Raw genomic sequence first — 24,934 nt, forward strand, 5'->3', positions numbered from 1 at the left:
TCTATAGATGAAGAGCCAACCCACTACTCCAGCGGTATATGTCATTACAATATTCAGAGAAAACAACTGTTTAACTTGCACATTGTTTGGCTACACTCTAAGATATATGCACAAGATTTCATAAATAAGCATTAATCATGGAATTTATATAACAACATATTGCCATATACTGTATAAAACAAGCTCAGGGAAAAAATGCAAACACAATATATAAGCAAATCCACAGCTGGATACCATATTCTGCTTGCCATCTTAAAAAAAAATGTGAACTTCTTATATTCATAAGAAGTTTCAGCCTTAGGACACATCCAGATAATGAAGCTGTCTTCTTATGTGGGCAGAACAGATGCATAAAAACACTGTTGTCAATCCTTATTTGACATAAAACAGTACTTGGGGATACAGTTTTCTCTTGCTTTTTGTGTAATGAAGTCTCCAATCTCAGGTTATAACTGTTTTTGTTTTAAAATAATGTAAATGGCTAAAGATCCTATAAAACACTTCTCAGAGAAAACTTTTAGTTCAAATTTTTTTCTTCCTTGGAATGATGAATAAGTTTCTTTGTACAATGAAACAATTTTGTTGCAAACCACATTTTTCAAAAAGGTTATTTTGATTTTTTTTAAATAAGAGAAGTGACTAATAAGGAGAATATAAAGCAAAGGAAACAAGTTATACATACTTTAAAGAACAGAGGTTTATTTACTTAAGAGAAATGATTCTTTTATTGTCACAATTTCTAATTTCTTTGACTGTGATTATTAAAAAATTGAGTATGAAAATGTTGTTTAAAGTGCCAAGCAAACAATGACATAAACCTTAAACATATTTCTACTTTCAAAGAAGAAAGTTACTAACTCAGACTTTCTTCAAAAAGTAAATGTTTAACAAAATAAATGTTCAACTCTCATTTTTCAAATTGTCCTGAAAAACTATACCAATGAAATCCACAATGAATTACCACTTTCCACCTATAGAATTAAATTAAATTCTAAAATTAAAAAGCCTAACCATTCCACATATTGATGAGGATTAAGAGCATCTGAAACTTTCCTTCTTAACTGGGGAGAGTGTAAAAACACCACAATTTGATAGTTTTGAAAAACTATTTATAAGAGTCAGCAATTCCAATTCTGAGTATTTCCACTCATAAGTGAAAGCCTACATCCACAGAAAGACATATGTACACAAATGTTCACAGCAGCATTATCTGTAATAGCCCCAAATTAGTAAGATTCTACAGTGGTAATCTGTCTACAGACAGGGCCTATGAAACAGTCATGTTGTCACCAGAGACATGCAGCCCCAGTCTATTGGTCTTCTATTCTAGTCAGCATTATCTAACCTAATTGCAGTGCTCTTGGGCCATGAGCAATCTCAGAAGCAGACAACCCATAACAATGCAGGCCTTGGTTATACCTAGTGCTACACTGGACTCCATGAGATGTGGGCTCAAGGTATGACAAGGGATTGAAGCATTAGTGTCCCAGGAATGGCATAGGAACCTCAGGTGGGTCCAGTGTGAATCTGCTAAGAGCCAAGCAGAATTCCGTGGTACCTGATTATAGGCCAGTAACTATGGATGAGATGAATGGGCCTTTCCAGTGGCCCCTGCCAGAGGCTTGTAGGATGGACTACTCTTTTTAGGTAAATCCTCAGTTTATGGTGAAAAACACACCAATGACAAATTTGGGAAAAATTGGGTTTCGACATAGTCTAGAGCTAAAATAGCACAAGTCATCAAAAGGAGACTCAGAAAACTGAACTTAAAGCACCATTTAGTGACAAAATAGTAGTAGTGACTACAGCCTCTGAGAAAAACAAGCAGTCTGCTTAGAATTTCTGGAAACACATGTAAAAAGTCAAATTATAAAGATTACAGTAAGTATGTAATCCGTCAATGCTGAGATGTTTTCACACATGCATCAAGAACTTTGTTTTGCCAATAAAACTAAGGTACAAAAAATTGACCAAATAGTAATGTTTAACAAAAAAAAAAAAAAAAAAGTTCAACTCTCATTGAAATCTCAGAGAATTTAAAACAAGAAATAATTAAAATCAGAGCTGAAATCAATGAAATAGAGACAAAAGAAACAATTTTAAAAAGTGACAACACAAAAAGTTGATTCTTTGAAAAAATAAATAAAATCAATAAACCTTAGCCATGCTAAAAAGAGAAGGAGAGAGAAAACATAAATTATTCAATCTGTGATGAAAAACGAAATATCATGATGGACACTATGAAATACAGAAGATAATTAGAAATTATTTTGAAAATTTGTTCTCCAATAAATAGAAAATATTGAAGGCATTGACAAATTTCTACAGTCATATGATTTGCCCAAACTGAATCAGGACGATATACAAAATTTAAACAGATAAATTTCAAGCAATAAAATAGAAGACACCATCAGAAACCAGCCAACCAAGAAAAGCCCAGGACTGGATAGATACACAGGTGAATTCTACAAGACCTTTAAAGAAGAAACTAATACCAATACTCCACAAATTATTTTGTGAAATAGAAAAAGAAGGAACACTTCTAAACTAATTCTATGAGGCCAATATCACCCTGATTCCAAAACCAGACAAAGACACATTAGAGAAAGAAAACTTCAGACCAATATCTCTCAATGAATATAGATGCAAAAATTCTCAATAAAATTCTGGCAAATCAAATACAAAAACAAATCAAAAAGATACTGCACCATGATCAAGTGGGGTTCATCCCAGGGATGCAAGGTTGGTTCAAAATATGGAAATCAACAAATGTAATTCATCACATCAATAGACTGATAAAAATCATATATGATCATCTCAATAGATGTACAATACATCACACATTCATGTTCAAAACATGAGAAAAACTATGGGTAACACATAAAACATTGTAAAAGCTATCTGTGCTAAGCCCCAGTCCAACATCATTCTAAAAGAAGAGAAATTGAAAGCATTCCCTCTAAAACCTGGAATAAGACAGGGATGCCCTCTTTCAACACTTCTATTTAACTTAGTTCTTGAAACACTAGCCTGAACAATTAGATAGATGAAATAGATTAAAGGGATACAGATTGAAAAAGAAGAACTCAAATTAGCACTATTTGCGGATGATATGATTCTATGGAATTTTTAGATCCAAAAAATTCCACCAGAAAACTTCTAGAACTAATAAATGAATCCAGGAAAGTAGCAGGATATAAAATCAACACCCATAAATCAAAGGCATTTCTGTATATCAGTGACAAATACTCTAAAAGAGCAAGTAGGAAAACTACTCCATTTACTATAAACTAAAAAAAAAAAAAAAAAGACTGGGAATCAACTTAATGAAACAGATGAAAGACCTCTACAATGAACATTATAGCACATGAAAGAAATAAATTAAAGAGGACCTTAGAAGATGGAAAGATCTCCCTTTTTCTTGGATAGGCAAAATTAATATTGTTAAAAAGACCATACTGGGGCTGGGGACGTGGCTCAAGCGGTAACGCGCTCGCCTGGCACGTGCGGGGCGCTGGGTTCGATCCTCAGCACCACATAAAAATAAAATAAAGATGTTGTAACCACCGAAAACTAAAAACATAAAGATTAAAAAAAAAAAATTGAAAAAAAGACCATACTACCCAAAGCACTATACAGATTTAATGCAATTCCAATCAAAATCCCAATGACATTTCTCATAGAAATAGAAAAAATAGTCATGAAATTCATCTGGAAAAATAAGAGACCCAGAATAGTCAAAGCAATCCTTAGTAAGAAGAGTGAAGCAGGTGGTATCACTATTCCAGACCTTAAACTATACTATAGAGCAATAGTAACAAAAAAGGCATGGTATTAGCAGCAAAATAGACTTCAAGAATAGAAGACACAGAGACAAACCCACATAAATACAGATATCTCATATAAGACAAAGATGCTGAAAAATTATATTGGAGAAAAGATAGCCTCTTCAACAAATGGTGCTGGAAGAACTAGAAATCCATCTGCAGCAAAATGAAATTAAGCCCCTATCTCTCACCATGCACAAAACTCAACTCAAAGTGGATCAAGGACCTAGGAATAAAACCAGAGGCCCTGTGCCTATTAGAAGAAAAGGGTTCAGTCTTTGGGGCTGGAGATGTGGCTCAAGCGGCAGTGTGCTTGCCTGGCATGCGTGCGGCCTGGGTTCGATCCTCAGCACCACATACAAACAAAGATGTTGTGTCCGCCAATAACTAAAAAATAAATATTAAAAAAAATTCTCTCTCTCTCTCTCCCTCTCTCTCTCTTTCTCTTTAAAAAAAAAAAAAAAAGAAGAAAAGGTAGGCCAAAATCTTCATCATGTTGGATTAGGCCCCGACTTCCTTAACAAAACTCTTATAGAACAAGAAATAAAATCAAGAATCAATAAATGGGATGGATCAAATTCAATAGTTTCTTCTCAGCAAAAGAAACAATCAGTGAGGTGAACAGAGAGCCTACATTTTGGGAGCAATTATTTACCACCTGCACATCAGATAGAGCACTAATCTCTAGGCTATATAAAGAATTCAAAAATCTTAACACCAAAACCACAAATAACCCAATCAATAAATGGGTCATGGAACTCAACAAACACTTCTCAGATGATGAAATACAATAAATCAACACATATATGCAAAATGTTCAACATCTCTAGCAATTAGAGAAACACAAATCAAAACTACTCTAAGATTTCATCTCACTCCAGTCAGAATGGCAGCTATCAAGAATACAAACAACAATAAGTGTTATCAAGAATGTGCGGGAAAAGGCATGTTCATACATTGCTGGTAGGACTGCAAATTGGTGCAGCCAATCTGGAAAGCAGTATGGAGAATCCTTGGAAAACTGGGAATGGAACCACCATTTGACCCAGCTATCCCACTCCTTGGCTTACACCCAAAGGACTTAAAAACAGCATACTATAGGGACACAGCCACATCAATGTTTATAGCAGCACAATTCACAATAGCTAAATTGTGGAACCAACCCAGATGTCCTTCAGTTGATGAATGGATAGGGAAACTTTGGTATATATAAACAATGGAAGATTACTCAGCATTAAAAGACAATAAATTCATGGCATTTGCAGGTAAATGGATGGTGTTAGAGAATATAATGCTAAGTGAAGAAAGCCAATCCCACAAAACCAAAGACCAAATGTTTTCTTTGATATGAGGATGCTGACTCATACTGGCAATGGAGGGGCATGGGAGGAATGGAAGAACTTTAGATAGGACAAAGGGAAGGGAGGGGAAGAGAGGGAGAATGGGGATAGGAAAGAGGGTGGAATGAGTTAGACATCAATACCCTAAGTACATTTATGAAGAAGGAATGGTAGGAAAATCCTTTGTATACAACCAGTAACTTGAAAAATTGTGCTCTATATGTGTAATATGAAATGAATTGCATTCTGCTGTCATATATAACACATTAGAATAAAGAAATAATTTAATTAAAAACAGAATACAAACAACATAAGTGGTGGCAAGAAGGTGGGGAAAAAAGGCATGCTCATACATTGTTGATGGGACCGCAAATTGGTGTAGCCAATCTGGAAAGCAGTATGGAGAATCCTTGGAATACTTAGAATGGAACCACCATTTGACCCAGCTATCCCACTCGTGGGTTTATACCCAATGGACTTAAAAAACAGCATACTATAGTGACGCTGCCACATCAATGTTTTTAGCAGCACAATTCACAATAGCTAAATTGTGGAACCAACCTAGATGCCCTTCAGTAGATGAATGGATAAAGAAACTGTTATATATATACACAATGTGATATTACTCAGCATTAAAAGAGAATAAAATTATGGCAGTAATATGGATGGAGTTGGAGAATATTATGCTAAGTGAAGTAAGCCAATCCCCCAAACTAAATGCTGAATGTTTTTTCTGATATGAGGATGCCGATTCATAATGGGGATGGGGTTCTGTGGATCATGAGAGAAAACTTTAGACAGGGCAAAGTGGAAGCAGGGGGAGAGAGGGAGCAGGGGGGTAGGATCCACAGTGGAATGAGATGGACATCATTACCCTAAGTACATGTATGTACTTCGTGTATAACCAGACATGAAAAATTGTGCTCTATATGTGTACTATGAATTTAAATGCATTCTGCTGTCCTATATGTCAAATTAGAATAAATAAATAAACAAAAATAAAGTGTACAATTTCCAAAAACAAAAAAAAGAATACTTAACAAACTTCAGAAGACTGAAAATTGATTCAGTAGTGCAACAGAAAGATGGATGCTATTTTAAAAAATTAAACTGAAATTTAAAAGTACAGTAAGTGTAACTAAAAACATGATAGAAGGCATAAGTATAAGAATACATTAAACAACAAGTGATTAGGGAATTCAAAGACACAATATTTAAAAATATATCACTGGAAGGGAGAAAATAAATAATGATGAGCAGAATCAAGAAAATGGAACTTGAAGACAGCACTGAAAGAGTAAATATTTGGGTAAAAGGGCTCAAGAGGAAATTTAAACTGTAAAAGAGGTAAAAAGCTTATTCAGAGAAAATAGAAAAATTCTGAAACCTATGGGAAGGAACAGTAACATCAAAGTCCACTGGTCAGATTTAACTCAACCAAGACTACCCTAAAGATATAGTATAGTCAAGCTCTCAGACTTGAACAATAAAGAGAAAATCCTGAAGGCATCAAGAGAATAGACACTCTTGTGTCCCAATTCACCTGACAACAGACTTCTCAGCAGAAATATTAAAGACAAGGTGAGTATGGGCTGAGATTTTTTTGTAGCACTGAAAGAAAAAATCCTACCCACCAAGAATACTGTATATCAAGCGAAGGTATCTTTAGAAATTAATAGGAGTTAAACATTTCCAGACCAAACAACCACCAAAACCAAACGAAACAAAACAAACTTGAGGGAATATATCTCCAACCAGACTGGTCCTACAAAAAATGCTAAAGGGAGTTAGTTCTTCAAACTTAGAGGAGACATTAATGTGCAAGAACAAAACATCAAAACGTATAAAACCACTGGTAAAAGTAACTATACAAAGTCAGAATGCTCTAATGTTATAAACATAGTATATAAATCATTCGTTTCTTTAATATAAAAATGAAAATGCAAAGCAATTAATATACTATGTTAAGAGAAAGGTAATACAGAAAATGTAAAGTGGGACATCAAAAATCCAAAATGTACCAAAGAACAGAGTGCAAGTTTTGTGTTATTATTAGTATATTTTCCTTTTATAGTTTTTCTTCATGATAGATATGATGTTGCAATAATTGTGAAATAGCTTATTATAATCAATGTATTTTTTTTTTTGTAAACCTCAGGGGCAAAAATGTACCATAGGCAAACCAAAAATAATGAGAAAGAATCAAAACTCATTATCAGATAAGTCATTTAACCACAAGGTAAATTGTAAGAGAAAAAAAGAAAAAAAAACTACATAAACTAAAATGCAAGGTACAAAATGGGTTGTCATAGGGACTTATAATCAATAATTTTCTCAATTGTAATTGAATTAAATTCTCCAGTGAAAATACATACAGTGATTGAATGAAAAACAACACAAAACAAAACAAAAACAAGACCCAACTATACACTGCTTATAAGAAATTCACTTCCCACCTAAGGAAATGCATAGATCAAAGGAAAAAATGGAATAAGTTATTTCACGCAAAAGATGGAATCTAAAAGAAAGCAGGAATAGTTGTATCAGATATGGAAGATATAAAATCAAAATCTGTAAAAAAAAAAAAAAAAAGAAAAGAAGGGCATAAAAAAACAAAAAACATAAAAACATGAAAAAAGACATTTAAAAATGGCATAAAAAAGGGGAACTTCAACATCCCACTTGCAGTAATGAACTACCCAGACTAAAAAACCAATAGCAGACTTAAACTGTACCCAAGACAAATGGAACTACAGATATCTACAGAAGATTCAATATTACAAAATACACATTCTTAGCTACATATAGAACCTTCACCAGGACAGATCACAAGATAAGTTTTTACAAATTAAAAAAAAAACACATTGTATATATTTCTGACGGTAATAAAACTAGAAATCAATAACAAAAACTTTGGCAACTAAAAACAAATGGAAATTAGATAACTTACTCTTCAAAAAAAAAACAATGAGGAAATCAAAATATTCCTTTAAACAAATGAAAATGAAAACAGAACAAACTAAATCCTATGGGAAACAGGAAATGCAGTGACAAAAGGGGAAAAAACTCATAGCAATCAATGCTTATATCAAAAAAGCATGAAGAGCTCAAACAAACTAAATCTGATCTTAAAGAAATAAAAAAATAAACATTAAAGAATAAATATTAAATAATAATAAATTAAGGAATAAATATTAAAGATCTGAGCAGAAACAAGTGAAATAGACTTAAAAACAATACAAAGGATCAACAAAACAGTTATTTCTTCAAACTTAACAGTACCTTTCTTACCCAGAAGTATTAAGAGAGGATTCAAATAAAGAATAACAGAGACAAAAGGGAGACATTATAACTAACACCACAGAAATACAAAGGATCATCAGAGATTATTATAAACAATCATGTGCTAACAAACTTGATAACCTAAAAGTGATGAACAAATTCCTGGACACATAAACCTTATCAAAAGTTAATCATGAAGAAATAGAAAATCTCAACAGACTAAGAAAAGAAATTGATTCAGTAATGTCTTCCACCAAAGAAAAGCACAGGATCAGATGGCTTCTTCTAAACATTCAAGGAAGAACACAAATTCTTCTCAAATTGTCCCAAAATATTATAAGAGATTCTTCCAAACTCTTTCTATGAAGTCAGCCCAACTATTATATCAAAATCAGGCAAAGACTTAAAAAAAAAAAGCTACAAGTCAATATATTTGATGAACACAAATGCTGTTGTAGTTTACATATGAGGTATCCCCCCAAAACTCATGTGTGACACAATGCAAGAAAGCTCAGAGATGAAATGAATGGATTATGAGAGATGTAACCTAATCAGTGGAGGAATGCACTAATAGATTAACTGGGTGGTAACTATAGGCATGCAGGGTGGGGCTGTAGGAAGTAGCTGATTGAAAGCATGCCTGTGGGGCATATTTTATCCCTGGCGAGCAGAGCAAAGTTCTCTCCCTCAGAGTAGCTGACATGTCCTGAGCTGATTCTCTCTACCATGCCATTATGCCATGATGTTTTCTTTCACCTCATGCCCACAATTGTGGACTCCACTGACCAGGAGTCAAAATAAACTTTTCCTCCTCTAAATTGTTGTCACTTCATTAGGGCACACCAACACAAAAGATGATGAAAACAGAAACTGGTACCCACAAGTGGGGTCATGGATGGGACTAACCCAACCACATGGTTCAGAAAACTTTGGAGCTGGTTTGTGGGAAGAATTTTGAAAAGTTGAGAGATGCAAGTTGGAAAAGTTTTAGGACATTGTTAAGTACAGATTAATGGGCAATTCTGGTGAGAGCTCAGTAAACCAGGATGACAACAGGACTATGGGTAGTGAAGATTGTTCTCATATTTCAGAGAAGAAGGAAGACTCTAGACTAGGGGCCATACATGGAACATTACTGCAAAAAAGTCATCTTCATTTTGCTCATGCCCTGAAACTGTGAGGCTGAATTTATAGGTGAAGGACTAAATCTAGCAAGCGAAATTTCACAGCAACACAGAATTCAGAGGGTAGCATGGATATTGCTGGCAGCTTTTAGCCAAGTTTTCTGCAATAATCCAGAGCAGAAAGCAAAGCAGAAATATTTGAATAACTTGGATTTGGGCCAGAAAAGTGCAAGTAAAACCAAGGCTAAGGAAGGAGATTGTAGTCACTAAAGAGATGCTGTGCACTTTACCCAGAAACAATAGGAAAGGTGGCCTGACAGGACGACACTCATCTCAGACTCAATATTGAAAAAGCAAAAATTACATGGGAAAGGAATTTTATAGGTGAAGGACTAAATGACAATGGGAATAGGATAGAGCTCTGGGGAATCCTGCTTGCACAGGGGGGCCTAGGAAGTTGTTTCACTCTGCTCAGCTGCACAGGCACTTAGAAATTGCTGCAGTCATGATTCCAAGAGACTTGGGAAACAGGGTATCACTGAGTTGCTTGGCACCTTGCTAAGCTGCTGAGGCTGGCTTTGAACTTGCAATATCCTGCTTCAGCCTCCTGAGCTGCTGGGGGAATGGGGGGCAAATTTGGTAGGTGGCACAAAGATATAGTTAGGGAGTAAAAAGTTCTGATATGCTAACATATGGCAGGGTGACCATATAGAATGATAATGTAGTTTGTATTTCAAAAAAGTAGAGGAAAGTATTTTGAATATTTTCATAATAAATAAATAACAAACATGTAAAGAGTTAGATGTATTTAATCTGATTTAAACATTACACAATATATACATGTATCAACAATCACAAGGTACACAAATGTTTAGAATTTCAAGTTTTCATGTGTTCATTTAAAAAAAAACACCTTACTTTAAATCTAAAAAAAAAAAAAAATATTGACATACATTTTTTTCCTCTAATCTATATTCACTGAGGAAAAAGATGTCATTAGACAGGAACCTAAGAAAAAGTTACAGAAATATATTCTTAAGGGAGAGAGAAGATTTAAGAGGGAGGAAAAAGCTGTAAGCATCACAATATCTGACTGTGAAGCCATAGTAACTAAGAAAACATGGTATTGGCATAAAAACTGAGATAGTCAAATGGAACAGAAAAGAATATCCAGAATTTAATTTACATGTTTACAACCAAGCTACTTTCAACAAAAGTGCTAAGAAAAATATTGGAGAAAGAACAAGTTCTTCAACAAATGGTGCTAGTAAAACTGTGTGTGTGTGTGTGTGTGTGTGCGCGCACACACGCGTGCCTGCACATGCAGAAGACTAAATCTAGTATACTACCTTGCCCATATTTATTTTGCTTGGTTTACTGGAAAGGCTGCTAGTGTTATATAATATATAATGTTGAAAGTAGAAATGCTCAGCTTTTCCAACCTCAGAGGGAAACAATCTGGTATGTTATGTGTGTATGACAAAAACTTGCTATATCACCCAGGCTAGGCTTGACTTCACCATTCTCCTGCTTCAGCCTCCTGAGTAGCTGGGACTACAGATACACATCATAATATCTAACATTAATATTCTGATTTCTGGTCTTGCACATATGTCCTTTGTAAGTTTGGGAAACTTATCTGTTGTGTGTAATATGCTGATAGTTTTTTTAAATCACAAATGGATATTAAGTTTCACAGGTTATTTCACCGCCATCTATTGAGATAATCACATGACTTTCTTCATTTTGTTAACATGGAAAAAATTATACTGAATAATTTTTAATGTTAAACCAGACTTGCATTCTTTTCTTTCCTTTTTTTTTTTTTTTTAGTTGTAGTTGGACACAACATCTTTATTTTATTTTTATGTGGTGCTGAGGATCAAACCCAGGGCCTAGTATGTACTGGGCGAGAGTTCTACGCTGAGCCACAATCTCAGCCCCCAGTCTTGCATTCTTAACATTAAATCATACTTGATTGTTATGTTCCTCTTTATACAATTATATTTTATTTAGCAATATTCATTTAGAATTTAAGAAGGATACTGATATCATATTTTCTTCTTTTTTAAAGTCCTTTCTTTTCAATATATATACCTTTATTTTATTTATTTATTTTTATGTGGTGCTGAGGATCGAACCCAGGGCCTTGCACGTGGTCTAGGCGAGCACTCTACTGCTGAATCACAACCCCAGACCCCTGACTTTTCTTAATGCAAAACGTTTTGGCATTACATTTAATTTCTTGAAAAGATACAGGCTATTCAATTTCACTGTTTCATCTTACAACAATTTTGGTATAGTTCTTTCTCAGGGAAAACTTCACAGAAACTAAGTGGTTTTATTTTTTGATATATAGTTATTTATTTTTCTTATGATAATTTTAATATCTGTAACATCTATGGGGTTAACTCCCTTTCATTACAAATATTGGTGATTTGTAATCTCTCAGTCTCTTTCAGTCTATGTAGGGAATTGTCAATTTTGTTATCTTTTTAAAAGTAACAGTTTACAGATTTAATTTTCTCTCCCTGTTTTTTTTTTTTTTTTTTAGTGGCTCTATTCAACTCTGTTAATTTCTTCATTATCTTCTTTCATTTACTTGCTATGAGTTTATCTCATTCTTGTTTTGAACCTTCTGAAGTTGAATTTTAAGTAGCTGAGGAAAGATCATTCTTCCTAATAATTGTTTAAAGTTATGTTTCTTTCTAAACAATGTTTGAACAGCATTTCCTGTTTAACTATCATTTAATCCAAACATTTTCTAATTTCCAAGTGATTTTATCTTAGCCCCTTGAATTATTTGGAAGTATATTGTTCAATATCCTGATATTTAAAGTTTTTCTAACTGGTTTATGACTGTAGTAAGAAAACACACTTCTATATGATTGTGATTCTTTTAAATATAAGATCATTCAGACCTAAAAAAATGTGTCTTCCACTATTGTTGGATACACTCTTCTATGAATGCCAATTAGATGAAGCCTGCTCACTGTATTTTCAAAATTTTTGTACTCTCAGTTATCTATTTATTTAGTTATTTTAAAAATTTTCTTTCTTGGTGTTTTATCCATTGCTGAGAGAGGTATTAATACATTTCTTACTGTGACTATAGAATTATCTATTTTTTCCTTTGATTCTGTAGATTTTTTTGTTCTATATCACTTTTTATATCTGGTAATACACTTTTTTGTTATTTTTATCTTTATTAAAAAAGTAATTTTAATAAATAAATACTTTAAAAATAAGTAAATCTAGCCTTCTTAGGTTATTTGTATAGTGTATCTTTTCATATGCACATATGTGTATTTTTACTTGTTATTTATATTTCAAAGATTCCACTTTTTGGCAGTATATATTACCATCTTTCCTTCCTCCCTTACCCATTATAAATTTGGATCAGGAACTTTCTCTATTAAGGGCCACATAGGAAACATTTCAGGATTTGTGAGCCTGAATGGTTTTAGTTTATTTTGGGTCTGCCCTTGAAGGAAACTGTGGACCCACGTCTCCTCCTCTTTTTCTTTTCAATCTTGTCCATGGGGTGAGCAGACCATCAAACCAGTAGGCAATTAGAAACCTTTTCTCTGTATAAGTTGATGAAGGGAAATTGGCTAACAGAATCTAAAGAAGTTGAATCTGTTCTTTTACATTCAACTTAGCGTTTGTAAAAAGAAAAAGAAAGAAAAACACACACACAAAGGTATATATCATATCTATATCTCATAAACCAGGTGAATTAAATCAACAGAAAATTAATGTCTCATAGTGTTGGAGAATAGAACACTAAGTCAAGATATCAGCAGGTTCATGTACCCTCTGAGACTGTGAGTAGTATCGTTCATGCAGTTGTTAGCTTCTAGTGTGTGGCAATCTTTCTTGTTCCTTAGTACACAGCTACATCATCAATTTCTGCTTCCATGTCCACATGGCACTCACTCTATGCATTTCCATATCATCTTCAGTCTATATGTTTCAGTATTTAAATTTCCCATTTTTATCAGATTAGGAATCACACTAATTATCTCATTTTAATTTCCTCTGAAACAATTGTTATCTAAATAGACCACATTCCAAAATACAAAGATCTAAGATTTCAGTGTATCTTTTTGCAGGGACACAATTCAACTCAGAAGTTTCCTTTTCTCTTAGAAAAGTTGTAAGACAACCATTAGCAGTAACATTCAAATAGTATTCTAAGAGACAGAACATTTAATAATTATTTTCTTCTATATCACTGTGAGTTATAGTAGAATGGTTAGTGGGCATTACACTGTATTATTTGTTATTCAAAAATATTAGCCAGGTGTGGAGGCACACTCTTATAGTCCCAATGACTCAGGAGGCCAGGGCAGGAGGATTTAAATTTGAGGCCAATCACGGCAATTTAGTGAGTCCCTGTCTCAAAGCAGATAAAAAGGTGGTTCAGGATGTAACTTAGTGGTAGAAGTCTCCTGGGTTCAATCTCTAATCTTGGAGAAAGTATTTACAATTGATTGTAAAAGAAATGAGTTATAATGGAGGATGAACTCTTACTTTTTATGATAGTGTTCTTTTAACATAGCTGCTTTGTCAAAAGTCTAATTACACACATTTTACAGTAAGATCTTCACCAACATAATAGCTTGTCAAATTTTTTTCCGAAGGCACACATAAACCAAACTGTATAATAAAAAGAATGAAGCAGTAAGAATTTTTAAAAAAGGAGGAGGATGGCATTAGTAAGAGAACTCTATAAAATATGGACTGACGTTAGAATTTCCTTTTTAAAAACATACTTTAAAATGGCATATAAGGCTGACAAAAACAGATTCATGAATATTAGTTTATCAGATCCAATAATGTTCTAAAAAGTGTTTTGAAAATATGAATTTAAATAGTATTTGACATCGACAGTCTGTGGAAAATATAACAGCTTATTTGAGGTTAGAAGTAAATATTAAATATATGTAACTAATCATTTGTACAAACATTGGCAGTATGAATTCATATAAAGATGTAAAACTGCATAATAAAACATGATTGTCCTGTGACAACTGAAATTTTATGGGATTAGGAATGTCTTTAAAAAGAGTAAACAGTGCTATTCTTTTCTTTTTAATAAATACTGCAAGATGAGTAGAGGTTTTGAATGAGAATGTGATTGAAATTTACATTTTATCACTTAATCACTTCAAGTCTAATAGTAAAATAGTTCTTCTATGTTTACAAATATAATGTCTGCTGGAAATGGAGAAAAAAATGCTAAGTGAAGTAAGCCAGACTCATAAAATCAAAAGTCTAATGACTTCTCTCATATATGGAAGCTAGACCAAAATAAGGGAAGGAAGGTGGTAGAGGAGGGGATATCATAAAGATATAGAATAGATCAGTGGAGTAGAAGAAGAAAAGAGTGAGGGAAGAAAGAAGGGAAAGGGGAGAAATATGGAATGAATTTAACAAAATCACGGTATATACATATTTAAATGTACCCAAAAGAATTTCACCTTTATATATGTGTAGAAAATACCAATCAAAAAATAAACAAACGAGTGAAAGGAAGATCAACAAAAAGAAGGGAAAATAGAGGGCAGGAGGAAGGGAGAGAAAGCAGGAGGTATGGGGATTGAAATCAAATTCCTTGCATGTATTATTTTGTCAAAATGAACCCAAATACTAAGTATAATTATACTGCTCTAATAAAAAAACTGAAAAGGAACAACTAAGAATGCTGGCAACATTAAAATAATTAAAATTGGTTATTGTATCAAAACAATTACATCTGGAATTGATTTCATTTGAACAGCTAAAAGGTGCATTTATGCTGCCATTATTACATTTTCAGAAGAGTTTAAATTACAAAATTTGAGAGAGCTTCAAAGCAATTTCTTAATCTAACCATGGTGATCTTGATGGACCAATTTTAAAAAAAGGGGGGTATAAGTAAAGAAAAACCCTTCAAAAAAAAATAGGTGACAATTGTTTTTAAAACATTACTTTAACACTCTTTTTATAATTGAAAAATACCAACCTGAGGATTAGAGCATTTTATCTCCAGGGACTCCAGGTCAACATGAAGACAGACAACAAATGAATGTCTGGCATCAGGTCCTGTAGCAAGTAGTTTTTGAGATGTGACAGCTAGAGTAGAGGTACAACCCATAGGTTCCACTAAGCTAAGTGTCACTTGTTTTCCAATAAGGGTATATATGCTGAAATGATGCAAGTTGATGGTCCATGGAAAAGCATCACCTGTTAAAGGAAATAGGAAGGCACACACATACAAAAATACAGTTAACTGTCACTTGATAATAAAAGTTCTACTATCTATATTTGAAATATAAAAAATTTAACACTGTATCATAAAAAGCAAATAGATCCAGATCAAAAGTGCTAAATAAGTTAAAAGCTTTAAGTTATCTTTTAAAAAATGTTTAGGAATATACTTCTATAGCAACAATTATGTATATCATTTACAATAAATGAACAGTGGAGAGTGTATTGTGTAACAGTTGGAGATGTATGCATCTGTCCTGTGCTCTAGTAGGCTGTTCTGTGTAACAGAGGTGTATGCACCACACTTTTAAAAAAATCATAGAAAATGGCATAAATTATGTGAATACAGTAATTTTTGGAATGACTAAAAATGACCATAGACTTTTCTAGGGAATGAAAGAAGAAACGATAAACAATCTACTATAGTCTTTTGGACAACCAGTATCAGAATTGTGTGGGATATTTACTTAAAACAGAGGTGTCTGGGTTCTATAATAGACCTACTTAATTATCTCTCCTACTAATACTCAGTAAACATTTCATTATTCCCTGGATGATTCAAAAGTATTAAAAGTTCCTTTTAAATAAAATGCTCTTAATAATAAAACTAACACTCAAATGTCAGTATTAAAAGCAAAATTCCTTTCCTTCTTTTATATTCTTTTACTAATTTATATAAAATTATTTCATTAATATAAATTATTCATATAAAACATCTTAGTTTTTATTATATCTACAATAAGTTACTCTGTAAAATAATTTTTAAAAGTCCAGTATAAGAAATATTTATAAACATTTATTTTTGTGATGTCAGATATTCCTGTCACTTGTATTTTGGACTACAATTCTGACAGCACTTAACATTATATAGGGTAATAGCATTTTTTAAGTAATTCAATTATTTAACTAATTTAATTATTTGAAAATAAATTGAAAACATTTATATCTAATTACAGAGGTACTCAGTAACTCACTATAATTTAGAATATATGTTATTTTAAAGAGTAATATATTTTATCCTGCCATTCCAAAAAGTATTATTAATATTTTGTCACAGTTCTTTCACATATTTCCCTCCTATGGTTGATAGTTGTGCTAACACAGAATAAGATCAGGGAATCACACTGTTCTTATAATTTTACATTCTTTATTCATTGAAGAAAAAATACCAAGTGAATTACTACAAGGATCATACTATAAATATATACTCAAGCAATCTAAATGTTCATTAGATACACTGGGATAACAGGTTCCACAGGTAGATTCTCAACAGGATGAACATTCAATATGTCCTGCTCAAATGTACTTAATAAAAGTGTAAAATAAGAATCTTTGAAATTGAAACTTTGATAACAAGAATAAATCTAGCTAAATAGTAGTTCATAATAAATTAACTAAAAACAATGTTAACTGAATAATTATATGCAGTCAACATGGTGATACTTTGCCTGTCTTAAAGATTTAAAATATTTTTCTTTGAAGAAAGAATGACAAACTTTAAATCATCTGTAATCTAAAATAGTTTTTAGACTTACATTAAATTCCATGCTATTCACAAAATAAAATCTCTGCCAAATTGGTGTCACGTTGAGAGCCACAGCCGAAGGGGCCCCAGCAAACTTTCAGACTGCCAGCTGATGATTGGCTCACAGGGGCCCCAGCAACTTCTAGCTGATTGGCTCCTCTGCGGTGATGCTCATTGAGCTGTTTCCCTGCCCTTTCAGACCAGAAGCTGCTCATTGGGGGACTTTTTTGGATCCGCCCACACGACCCAGCCAATCGGCCTCAAGAGCAGGAGGAGTGGGGGAGGTTGAGAGGCTTGTGGGAAGCCGGTGGTGGCAGTTGGGCTCTGAAGGTTTTTCCTGAGGAGCTGTTTTGTTTAGCGTGTGTGGTTCTAAAAATAAAGTTCGTTTCTTTTGACAAGTGGCTCCTGAATTGTGCCCAGCCAGACAGCGGCAGTGTCATATATTTGGAATGATTTTAGATACATGATTTTAAAACTGAGAGTGAGAAAAATACATATTTTTTTTCAAACCCTACTTTATCCAAGAAATTAAGTAGTGATTATGTTGTATGCAAGAACACTACATTTAAACTTGTTAAATTAAAAAAAAAATCCCAAATGACATGACGGTACACTATTCTCAGATATATGTTCCTGTTTCTTCTTCAGAAACAGACCAATAAATTAAAATTGGCTTTATCATACTCTCTTAAAATGAAATTTAAAAAGTATTATTTCATGTTCATTTACTTAGCATACACATTATTTTAAAAAGCACAGTATGCCAAAAATTTGTCAATTAATTGCTATGTTAAAAATTTTCAAATCAGCCAGGAGCAGAGGCACATATCTGTTATCCCAGTGGCTCAAGAGGCTGATAACCAGGAGGACTCTGATTCAAAGCCAGCCTCAGCAATTTCTTGAGGCCCTATCTCTAAATAAGATACAAAAAAAGGTCTGGGAATGTGGTTCAGTGGTTAAGTGACCCTGTGTGGAATCTTTGGTACCAAAAAAAAAAATTACAAATCACATTAAGTGCACAAGTACTACTTACACACACAAAAACAGAAACATCTAAACTTTCTATAATATAACATTGGCAGAATAACATTCTACATATTTCCTCAAATACATCCACACAACCATGACAGGCCAAAAGTATATACTATTTTGACAGTCCCATGTAGATTTTTATGACCTTCACAATGAGAATTTTTTTAAATTTGTTATATGACAGCAGAATACATTATAATTCATATTACACATACACAGCACGATTTTTCTATCTCTGGTTGTACATAAAGTAGAGTCACAACATTCATGTCTTCATACATGTACTTAGGGTAGTGATATCCATCTCATTCCACTGTATTTCCTACCCCCATTACCCCTTCCCTTGCCCACCCTCCCCTTTCTCCTATCTAGGGTTCATCTAATCCTCCCATGCCCCCACCCCAACCATATTATGAATCAGCATCCTTAAATCAGAGAAATCACTCAGCATTTGGTTTTAGGGGATTGGCTAATTTCACTTAGAATTATATTCTCCAGCTCCATCCATTTACCTACAAATGCCGTGATTTTATTTTCTTTTAATGCTGAATAATATTCCATTGTGTATATATACTACATTTTATTTATCCACTCATCTACTAAAGGGCATCTGGGTTGGTTCCACAATTTAGCTTTTGTGAATTGTGCTGCTATAAATATTGATGTGGCTTATCCTTGTAGTATGCTGTTTTTAAGTCCTTTGGGTATAGACCAAGGAGTGGGTAGCTGGCTCAAATGGTGGTGGTTCCATTCCCAGTTTTCCAAGGATTCTCCATACTGCTTTCCAGATTGGCTGTACCACTTTGCAGACCCAACAGCAATGTATGAGTGTGCCTTTTCCCCTACATCCTTGCCAACGTTTACTTTTGTTTGTATTCCTGATAGCTGCCATTCTGACTGGTGCGAGTAGTTTTGATTTGCATTTCTCTAATTGCTAGAGATGTTGGACATTTTATTTCATATATTTGTTGACCAACTGTAATTCTCCTGAGAAGTGTCTGTTCAACTCCTTAGCCCATTTATTGACTGGGTTGTTTTTTTGTTTTTGTTTTTTTGTTTGTTTGTTTGTTTTTGTTTTTTTGGTGTTACATTTTTTTGATTTTTTGAGTTCTTTAAATATCCTATATTTATAATATAGGATATATTATACAGTAAATTTAAAATTTCATAATAGCTCTATTTGATGTGCATGAGGCAAAAATTTGCTCTCAAAATGTAGGCTCTCTCTTCAAAAGAAACTCATTGTTCCTTTTGCTAAGAAGAAGCTTTTTAGTTTGAATCCATTCCACTTATTGATTCTTGATTTTATTTCTTGTACATTAGGAGTCTTGTTAAGGTAGTCAGGGCCTAAATCAATGTGATAAAGATTTGAGCCTATTTTTTCCTCCATTAGGAATGGGGTCTCTACACTAATTCCTAGGTCCTTGATCCACTATGAGTTGAGTTTTCTGCATGGTTAGACATAGGGGTTTAGTTTCAATTTGCTGCATATGGCTTTCCAATTTTCCCAGCACCATTTGTTGCAGAGTGCCGCAGTCTGGCTGGGCACAATTCAGGAGCTACTTGTCAAAAGAAACAAACTTTATTTTTAGAACACACAGCCAAACCACACAGCTCTTCAGGAAAACCTTCAGAGCCCAACTGCCACCACCAGCTTCCCACAAGCCTCTCAACCTCCCCCACTCCTCCTGCTCTTGAGGTTGATTGGCTGGGTCGCGTGGGCAGAGCCAAAAAAAAGTCCTCCAATGAGCAGCTCTGTGGTCTGAAAGGGCGGGGAAACAACCCAATGAGCATCACCGCAGAGGAGCCAATCAGTTAGCAGCTAGAAGTTTGCTGGGGCCGCTGTGAGCCAATCATCAGCTGGCAGCTGGAAGTTTGCTGGGGCCCCTTCGGTTGTGGCTCTCAACATCTCCCCCTCTCTGTTTAAACAACAAGCATGTGGCTTAGGGACCGTGCCTGCCTTAGGATACCTAGTAAGAATAGTATTAGGAGAATAAGATAAATGTATCCATAATAATGGACCTTCTTGCCAAAATACTCCTGTAGGAATATTTTTTGTTGGTAGTACAATAAATAATAAAGGCAAACTTATATCAATTCTATCCAAATGCATATTTTCCATATATGTTTCAATGAATTTTAATGCCTTTCTTGCTTCAGGCGTTAACATTCAGGGTGAATTTGGATCTGATGGACCTTTTAGGATATCAAAATAAAGGTCCCAACTCTCCTGTTGGTATGCCTAGATAAGGCCTTATCCAATTTATGTCTCCTAATAACTTTTGAAAGTCGTTAAGTGATTTGAGTTGATCTATTCGTATTTGAATTTTTGGTGGACGGACCATGGTTGAGGATAACAGAACTCCTAAATAATTAATTGGAAAATTTAATTGTACTTTATCTATTGCTATCTCTAGATTATAATTTTTTAATAAGTTTGTAAGTGTGGCATAACATTCTAGCAATGTGTTTTTATCTTTGTGTGCTAATAATACATCATCCATATAGTGAAATATTTGTACTTCAGGGTTTTGATTTCTAAGTGGCTGGATTACTTTGTTAACATAAATTTGACACATAGTTGGGCTGTTAGCCATCCCTTGAGGGAGTACTTTCCATTCATATCTCTGATCAGGACCTTCATGATTCAGTGCAGGGATAGTAAATGCAAAACGTGGACTATCCTCAGGATGAATTGGAATTAAAAAAAAAACAATCTTTAATATCTATACCTAAAACATACCAGGTTTTTGGCAAAGCAGACAATTGAGGAATCCCCAATTGAGCAGGTCCCATAATAACCATCTCATTATTAATGGCTCTTAAATCTTGCAATAATCTCCAGTTACCATATTTCTTTTTGATGGGAGTATTATGGGGAGATACAGAAGGTTGTATATGTCCTTCCGCTAATTGTTGTTTGACCAGGTCATGGGCTGCTTGTATCTTTTCTTTAGTCAGGGGCCACTGAGGAACCCATACTGGTCTTTCTGATTTCCAAGTAATTTTTATTGTCTCAGTGGCCCCTTCTGAAAATCCAACCCATGTCTGTCCGTTCCTTGATCTATTTGTATTGGTGCTGCTATACCTAGTTCTTGTTTTTCTAATCTTTTTCCTTTCCTAAAGCCTTGTCTAGCCATAATAGTGGGTGCATTTTGATTGATGTTATTTGTTAATGTCAAACCTAATTGATCTAGGACATCTCGTCCCCATAAATTTACGGGAAGATGATCCAATACATATGGCTGTATAGTTCCTTCACATCCTTCAGGATCCTTCCAATCTAATACCATTGCACTTCTATGGGGATTAGTCGCCACTCCTAGGCCTCGAAGTGTTTGAGTGGCTTGTTGTAATGGCCAATGTTTTGGCCATTCTTGACGAGAGATGATGCTAAAGTCTGCACCTGTAATCCAGTAGCCCATTAAATTCATGCTTTCTTTTCTCCAGTGTATGTTTTTGGCTCCTTTGTCTAGTATGAGATAACTGTATTTAGGTGGGTTAGTCTCTGTGTCTTCTCTTCTGTACCATTGATCTACATGTCTATTTAGGTGCCAATACCATGCCATTTTTGTTATTATAGCTCTGTACTATAGATTAAGGTCTGGTATTTTGATGCCTCTTGCTTCACTCTTCTTTTTAATAATTACTTTGGCTATGCTGGGTCTCTTATTTTTCCAAATGAATTTCAAAATTGCCTTTTCTATTTCTATAAGGAATGATATTAGAATTTTAATTGGAATCACATTGAATCTGTATAGTGCTTTGGGTAGTATGACCATTTTGACAATATTAATTTTGCCTATCCTAGAGCATATGAGATCTTTACATCTTCTAAGGTCTTCTTCAATTTCTTTCTTGAGTGTTCTGTAGGTTTCATTGTAGAGGGCTTTCACCTCTTTTGTTAATAAATCCCAAGGTATTTTACTTTTTTGAGGCTATTGTGAGTGATGTAGTTTTCCTAATTTCTCATTCAGAGGACTCATCAATGATGTACAGAAATGCATTTGATTTATGGGTGTTGATTTTCTATCCTGTTACTTTGCTGAATTCATTTATTAATTCTAGAAATTTTCTGGAGGAGGTTTTTGGATCCTCTAAGTATAGAATCACGTCATCAGCAAATAATAATAGTTTGAGTTCTTCTTTTCCTATTCATATCCCTTTACGTTCTTTAGTCTATTTGATTGGTCTGACTAGAGTTTCAAAGGGCTAAGTTGAATAGCAGTGGTGAAACAGGGCATCCCTGTCTTGTTCCAGTATTTAGAAGGAATGCATCCAATTTTTCTCGATTTAGAATGATGTTGGCCTGGGGTATAGTATAGATAGCTTTTACAATGTTGAGGTATGTTCCTACTATCCCTATTTTTTCTAGGGTTTTGAATATGAAAGAAAGGGTGCTGTATTTTGTCAAATGCTTTCTCACATCAATTGATATAATCATATGATTCTTATCTTTATGTCTATTGATGCAATGAATTATATTAATTGATTTCTGTTTGTTGAATCAATCTTGCCTCCCTAGAAGGAACTCCACTTGATCATGATACACTATTTTTTAAAATATGTTTTTGTATGCAATGAATTTTTGCATCAATGTTCATCAGGGATATTGGTCTACAGTTTTCCTTCCTTGATGCATCTCTGCCTGATTTTGGTATCAGGATGATACTAGCACCATAAAATGAGTTTGGTAGGGTTCCCTCCTTTTCTATTTCATGGAATAATTTGAGGAGTATTGGTATTAATTCTTCTTATTAGATCTTGTAAAATTCAGCTGTGAATCTGTGTGGTTTGGACTTTTTTTGGTTGAAAGGCTTTTGATGGTGTCTTTTATTTCCTTGATTGAAATTGATCTGTTTAAATTGTATATGTCCTCTTGACTCAATTAGATTTGATCATATGCTTCTAGAAATTTGTCAGTGTCTTCGAGGTTTTCTATTTTACTGGAGTATAAATTTTCTCAGTAGTTTCTAATTGTCTTCTGTATTTCAATAGTGTCTGTCATGATATTTCCCTTTTCACCATGGTTTTTAGTAATTTGAGTTTTTTTCTCTCCTTCTTTTTGTTAGGATGACTAAGGGTTTGTCAATTTTATTTATTTTTTCAAAGAACCAGCTTTTTGTTTTGTCACTTATTTGAATTCTTTTGTTTCAATTTCCTGTTTTCTGATACTTTGGGTTTCTTCCTCTTTTCCCAGGTCGTTTATTTGTTGACTTTTTCTTCTTTTAATGAATGAACTCCATGCAATGAACTTACTTCTTAGCTTTGTGTTCATAGTGTCCCATAGATTTTGATAAGTTGTATTGGAGTTCTCATTTTCCTCTAAGAATTTCTTTTTTATCTTCATCCTGATGTCTTCTGTTATCCATGTATCATTCAATAGCATATTATTTAATATCCAGGTGTTTGAGTAGCTTCTATTTTTTACTTTATCATTCATTCTAATTTCGTTCCATTATGGTCAGAGAGAATGCAGGATAGTATCTCTATTTTTTGGTATTTGCTAAGACTTGCTTTGTGGCATAACATATGGTTTATCATGGAGAAGAATCCATGTGCTAATGAGAAGGAAGTGTATTCACTCATTGATGGATGGAATATTCTATATATGTCTGTTAAGTGTAACGTACTAATTGTATTATTGAGTTCTATAGTTTGTTTAGTTTTCATTTGGAAGATGTACCCAGTGGTGACAGAGGTGTATTAAAGTCACCCAACATTATTATGTTGTGGTCTATTTGGTTCTTTTAGTTGGGAAGGGTTTCTTTGATATACATAGATGTCATATTGTTTGGGGCATATTTATTATTGTTGTCTTGTTGTCTGAATCCCTTAAGCAGTATGAAATATCCTTCTTTATCCCTTTTCACTAGCTTTGGTTTGGAGTCTACTTTATCGGATATGAGGGTGAAAACCCCTGCCTATTTATGTGGTCCACATGAGTGGTACATTTTTTCCCACCCTTTCACCTTCGGTGTCTGGGTGTCTTTTCCTATGAGATGAGTCTCTTGAAGGCAGCATAGTGTTAGGTCTTTTTGTTTTGTTTTGTTTTTTTAATCCAAGCTGTCAGTCTATGCCTCTTAATTGATGAGTTAAGGCCATTCACATTCAGGGTTATTATTGAGACATGATTTATATTCTCAAACATTTTGGTTTATTTTTGGTTTTTAACTTGACTTGGTTTCTCCTTTGATTGGCCTTTCCTTTAGTGTAATTCCTTCCTTCTCTTGGAATACTTCCTTCTCCTGGAAAATTTTGCTGACAATGCTCTGTAGCACAGGCTTTCTCACTGTAAATTCTTTCAACTTTCATTTATCATGAAAGGTTTTTATTTCTTCATCAAATCTGAAGGTTAGTTTTGCTGGATATAAGATATTGGGTTAGCAGCCATTTTCTTTCAGAGTTTGGTATATGTTGTTCCAGGATCTCTTAGCTTTGAGGGTCTGGGTTGAAAAATCTGCTGAGACACGAATTGATCTTCCCTTATGTGTAATCTGATTCCTCTCTCTTGTGGCCTTTAAGATCTATCCTCATTCTATAGGCTAG

At 33.9% G+C, this 24,934-nt stretch overlaps 1 protein-coding gene across 9 annotated transcripts in view; it reads right to left on the minus strand.

The window, feature by feature from the left end:
• Nucleotides 1-24,934, minus strand: part of Vps13b (vacuolar protein sorting 13 homolog B) — a 757,361-nt gene that overhangs the window by 342,422 nt on the left and 390,005 nt on the right. For all 9 annotated transcript variants that reach the window (XM_071602212.1, XM_071602213.1, XM_071602214.1 and 6 more), the window contains one exon: nt 15,584-15,804. In XM_071602212.1, the coding sequence (XP_071458313.1) occupies nt 15,584-15,804 (221 nt within the window). The remainder of the gene's footprint in view (nt 1-15,583; nt 15,805-24,934) is intronic.

The sequence above is a fragment of the Marmota flaviventris genome, chromosome 15 (assembly GCF_047511675.1).
Source record: "Marmota flaviventris isolate mMarFla1 chromosome 15, mMarFla1.hap1, whole genome shotgun sequence".
In the NCBI taxonomy this organism is placed as follows: domain Eukaryota; kingdom Metazoa; phylum Chordata; class Mammalia; order Rodentia; family Sciuridae; genus Marmota; species Marmota flaviventris.